This window comes from Otolemur garnettii, unplaced genomic scaffold (genome assembly GCF_000181295.1).
Source record: "Otolemur garnettii isolate 467f Iridium unplaced genomic scaffold, OtoGar3 scaffold00003, whole genome shotgun sequence".
NCBI lineage: Eukaryota > Metazoa > Chordata > Mammalia > Primates > Galagidae > Otolemur > Otolemur garnettii.
In genome coordinates this window covers 40,955,639-40,961,103 of record NW_003852398.1, presented here as the reverse complement: position 1 = coordinate 40,961,103, position 5,465 = coordinate 40,955,639, and the positions used below count along the sequence as shown (strand labels likewise).

At 46.7% G+C, this 5,465-nt stretch overlaps 1 protein-coding gene across 1 annotated transcript in view; it reads left to right on the top strand.

Annotated features, from left to right (window-relative positions):
* Positions 1-3,357: 3,357 nt before the first annotated feature.
* Positions 3,358-5,465, top strand: part of PCBD2 (pterin-4 alpha-carbinolamine dehydratase 2) — a 58,382-nt gene continuing 56,274 nt past the window's right edge. Inside the window, exon 1 of the mRNA XM_012809031.2 lies at positions 3,358-3,489. Within this exon, the coding sequence (XP_012664485.2) occupies positions 3,406-3,489 (84 nt within the window). The 5' untranslated portion in view covers positions 3,358-3,405. The remainder of the gene's footprint in view (positions 3,490-5,465) is intronic.

Genomic DNA, 5,465 nt, shown 5'->3' with positions numbered 1-5,465 from the left:
CCGAGCCAGAGCACTGATTTTTAACTGGTGTGCCATGAGGGGAATCTTAGTTGTGTCGTAAAAAAAAATTTTTTTTTGAGACAGAGTTTCACTATGTTGCCCTCGGTAGAGTGCTGTGGCGTCACAGCTTACAGCAACCTCAAACTTTTTGGGCTTAAGCGATTCTCCTGCTTCAGCCTCCCAAGTAGCTGGGACTACAGGTGCCTGCCACAACGCCCAACTATTTTTTTGTTGCAGTTGTTTAACTGGCCTGTGCCGGGTTCTAACCCACAATCCTTGGTATATGTGGCTGGTGCCATAACCACTGTGCTATGGGCGCTGAGCCATGTATTGTGAAGATTTTTAAAAGATCACTATTTTCAAAAGAAGTTCAGAGCATAGTAAGTATATTCTTTGTTATACTCTTCTTTTTTTTTTTTGTCAATATAAGTTAAGTGTGCCATGGAAGTCTAACTATAGGTTCAAGTGTGCCGTGAAATGAAAAGGTTGGAAAACGCTGCTTTAGAAATCTAGGGGGATGGCAGCCTGCTTTGTCTGTGCACCACAGAAATGCATTGAATGCATTTCCCTCCAGTCTTTCTTCCGTGTGTGTGTGTGTGTGTGTGTGTGTGTGTGCGCTTTCCATAGTCATAATACACCTATAATTTAGCAATTTGGCCTTTTTTTGCTGAACAAATGATAAATAATGGTAAGTATTTCACTGTTAGTAACTGTTTTCCTAACTTTAGCCATAAGTAGGGCTTTGAATAGATTCAGCATTACCTACCTAACCTGTCTACTTTTGTTGGATTATACTGTTTCATATAGTCTCATTTCCTTGGGGATGAATCCCTATAGTGGGAATTATTCCATCAAAGATAGAATTTTCATGCCTTTTGTTTTATAATAGGGCCCTATTCTCATGTAGGGGGTGAGGGAAAGCTCTCAGAATAACTAGCAGATCCATGCCTTTGCTTCTGAGCCTTCACCAAGACTAAGGTGACCAGATTTTAACATTGGTAAAGCGGGACACCATTGGGGGTGGGGTGGGGCCTGGGGGATGGGGTCTGACAACAATGCAAACTTTGATAAGCAGTTCTCGATAATCAGTTCTCAACAACTATTTGTTATTATTACAGTTTAACATTATAAAATTAACAAAAATTATATAAAACACATATCCTGGCGAAATAGCCACATGGCAGCCGTATATTCCCTTCCTGTTCTCCTGTGTTCCCTAGCTTGTTGTGCATTCTTTCCAAAAATCGAGGCTTTTTAAAAACACCGCAGGACACAGGACAAATTGTTAAAAATTGGGACTGTCCTGCCAAAAGCGGGACGTCTGGTCACCTTACTCTAGAGGAGGGGGACTACTTGTTTATTCCAGACAGTTTGGCTCCTTCTGAGCTAATTGTCCTTGCCCAGAAGCAAGGGAGGGAGGGAGCCAGTCTCCTTCTGATACCTTGCCCAGAAGGGGAGTAGGGAGTTTACATTAGCCTTTTCATTTCCAAATGAAGTTATATTAACCTCTTCATTCCCAAATGGAGTTACATTAACCTTTTCAGCGGCTGAACCGCATATTCCCTTCCCATTCTCCCGCTGTTCCTTCCCTAGCTTGTCATGCATTCTTTCCAAAAATCGGGACTTTTTAAGAACACCGTGAGATACAGAACAAATTATTGGAAATTGGGACTGTCCCGCCAAAAGCGGGACATCTGGTCACCTTAACCAAGACCAGCCAGCTACGTGGTATTCTCCTGGAGGGAAATATGGAGCAGAGCTTTTCCTTGAAAAAGAGGTTCACGCACAGAGAGATTAGCCAAGAAACTAGTTTTGAGGGGAAGGGAAGCTGAGGGGGGGAAGAAGTGGTCCAGAACCAGGTAAACTACCACAAGTCAAACATGGTATCCACTACGGAGGAAGTGGCCAGTAAATCCTTGCTAAAGGACTTAAAACCTGTTAATTGGGAAGCTCTGTATGAGCAGAGAGCATTCACAGCTGCTGTTGGCTGGATATGACTTCCCTGGGGGCCTAGCATCCTTTTGTTGCTTTCAAGACTAGATCTGAGATGCAACAGTCTCACACAGTGGTGGAAAACTATGAAAGTAAACTTACTCAAAGTGAATGAAGGGTTACTAATACTACATTTTTCAGTTCTCACATTATGAGCAAATTTGAGGAGTATTTTTTTTCCAGACTTTAGTGTTTTTTTTATTTCTTATAGCATAACTGTGTACATTAAAGAGGAGTATTTTTTTTGTGATCATAAACACCCAATGTAAATATGGGAAATAATAACCTTTTATTTCACACCTAGTATATGTCTGCCGTTGGCACTAGGCAAAAGAAACCAAGAGTGCCTTGAGACCAGTGCCATTTTGTCAAGACCTCCACAGTGACTCTGGCCTGAATTTTGCTTTTGAAATAGTTACAACTTGCAAGTGGGCAAACAGGAAGAAGGTAGGTCAGGCCAAAAGTCCATTTTTTCTAAGCTTTTGGATGGACTGCCAATAATTGCTAGGTTGAACTTAATATGATTTATCATTCTTTAAAAATTTGTTATGTCTTCTGCAAAACTGCTTATATTTGCTTACTTTAGTAAAAAAACACATGTACATAATTTTAAAAACTATGCTTTAAATAGTTAATTTTATGGTATGTCAACTACATCTGGAAAAAAAGGCAAAAAATATATTCATACACATATAGTATCTGCCCCCAAATATACCAGAGAATGCTTATCTAAATCTGTTCGCACCGATCTCCAGAGTGGTCATCCTGAGTGAATCCTAATGAGACCGCCACTTTTTTAGAGAGTTACAGTAGTAAAACCACATTTTCCAGACTATTTTGTCTCTGCAAATATGGACGAGCCACTTGGCTTAAGCACCTGGCAGCTAAGCAGGGACTGTACAGAGCGTACGTTCGAACCCTGGGCCGCTGACTGACGAGCCCCTCTTACTAACCACTGTGGTTACTGTCCGCCGTTGAGTAGTGGATTAACGACAATGGGGATGGTCCCCAAGCGCCCGTAGCTCAGGTCCCTTGTCCCTGCCCGCGACATCCTCCCGCCCGCGCACCGCAGCCCGGGAGCGTGAGCTGCGGGTCTGAGGGAAGGATTCCGGACCCCGAACTGCAGGACAGGAGGGCTGATCAGCTGCCCCGGCCCAGACACTGACCGAACCAGACGGCATGGGGCGGGGGCGACGTAGAGCGACCCAGAGGCCGGAGCCCAGGGCGGCGCGCCTGCGGGGCCTGCCACGCTGCGCCCGCTCGGAGGCCCGTAGAGTCGGCGGCCACCGGGGCCCCTGAGGCCTTCGCGACCCGGGCCTGCGCGGCGGGGCGGGGGCAGCGGGAGCCGCGTGGGGCCGGCGCCGGAGCAGGCACCGGGCAGGCAGCGCGCCGGGCAGCCCTCGGCCGGCGGCCATGGCGGCGACGCTCCGGGCGCCGGGGGCGACGCGGCGCTTGTTGGCGGCGCTGCGGGGCCAGAGCCGGAGGCTCGTGGCCATGGTGAGTGACGGGAGTGTGCGGGAGGAGCGCGGGCCCCGCGGGGCCGGCTGAGGGGCGGGAGGGAGGAACCCGGAGGCCCCAGAGTGGGCCGGGCCCGCGCGCTCGGCGTTGACACCGCGTTCTGGCGCTGGGCACCTGTCCCGCTCGCAGGTCGGAGACTAGGGTATCTGCGGCATCTGCTACCCTTCCCTGGGCTTGAAAATTCTGCCATAGCCTACGAACTTGCTACCTGGACACAAACGAGAAGGAGTTTTGGTAAACAGAAACACAAGGCAGACATGGAAAATGGTTGTACAGCTCTTCTGTGATGTGCTTGATGATTAAAGGTGCTGCTGGGACCTCACGCCGCGGGGGAGCCCGGGCGGTCGCGGTGACCGCGGCTCCCTGTCAGCGGCTTCACTCATGGGCAAATTAGGATTAAATTATCCTCTTTGGAGCCACATCGGGTTTTGTTTCCTCTTCAAGGGGCTTTCAGGCAATTTTCCTGCCTTAGAAGTTAACGTTCTGGAGTAAATGTCGGGAAAGTTTTAACATGCAGCACCACCTAGTGGAAAAGTGTTGCGTTAAACTTAACTTTTAACTCTTAAATTGCTTGTTAGAGCCTTTTTGGTGGTTTGAAGTTCTTTAACAGAAGAAATTTAAAATAGCTTGAAGTTGGAGAGAGAGAAACACTTTGTTTCTCACCAAGGTAAGAGCACAAGTGGAGGCTTACAGTAACTAGGCGTGTCCCAAAGCATGTCTCTGTCCAGGGTGCTGGTGATCAAGTAAAATTGTGTTCTGGAATAAACAGACAAGATCTGACCGGCTGCTATGTGCCAGGCTCAATGCTGGGTGCCTTCACATTCGAGATCTCTTTTAATCCTTTCAAAAAATTTGGCAGGTAGATATGGTAATTTCCCCACTATAGACCTGAGAGAGGACACTGGAATTGAGGGACACCAAGTTCAGCGTCCCACAGCTAAAAGTAACAAAACTAGGCTTTGAATCATTTTACTCTCTCCAGTCCCAGGTTTTTTGTCATTCTCCTACTTGCCTTGAAAAAAATTTAAGCCCCACACTAAAGGTTCTTTTGAGAGTGTGTCTTCATGGGGACCACTTGTGATACTATTTAGATGAAGTGGTTTCCCAGTCCTGGACATGATCCTTATTGCTAGGTAGACAGTTGCCCTGAGCCTGAGTGAATACCCTTTATTGCAATGGGGATGTGGATGGTGGAGGTTGCTGAGAAAGACAGCTCAGAGTGTGTTCTGTAGACCCCAGGTGCCTGCTACATTACCCACGGCATGTTTAATAGTTCTTTGCAGCTACTCAATGTGGACACAGATTTTTCTGTTCCTTTGACAGAATTCTCAGAGTTGGCCAGGTGTGGTGGCTCACACCTGTAATCATAGCACTTGGGAGGCTGACATGGTTGGATAGCCTGAGCTCACGGGTTTGAGATAAGCCTGAGCCAGAGCAAGATCTCAAGTCTAAAAATAGCTGGGTGTTGTGGCAGGTGCCTGTAATCCCTGCTACTGGGGAAGCTGAGGCAAGAGAATAGCTTGAACCCAAGAGTTTGAGGTTGCTGTAAGCTAAGATGTCTACCAAGGGTGACAAAATGACACTCTCAAATTCTCAGAGTTGACAAAATATTGTTTTAATAAGAATTTTAGATTATTTCTTTTCTTTTTTCTGTTCCCCAGGCTAGAGTGACATGGCATCGGCCTATCTCACAGTAATCTCATACTACTGAGTTCAAGTGATCCTCCTCCTCAACCTCCTAATTAGCTGATACTACAGGTGTGCGCCACCATGTCTGGCTAATTTTTTCTATTTTTAGTAGAGACAGGGTTTTGCTCTTGCTCAGGCTGGTCTCAAATTCCTGAGCTCAAGCAATCTTCCTGCTTTAGCCTCCCAGCATTTTGGGATTATAGGCATGAGCCACTGCACCCAGTCATTATTTCATATAAGAGATCTTTGTGTAAAATTTCATAACT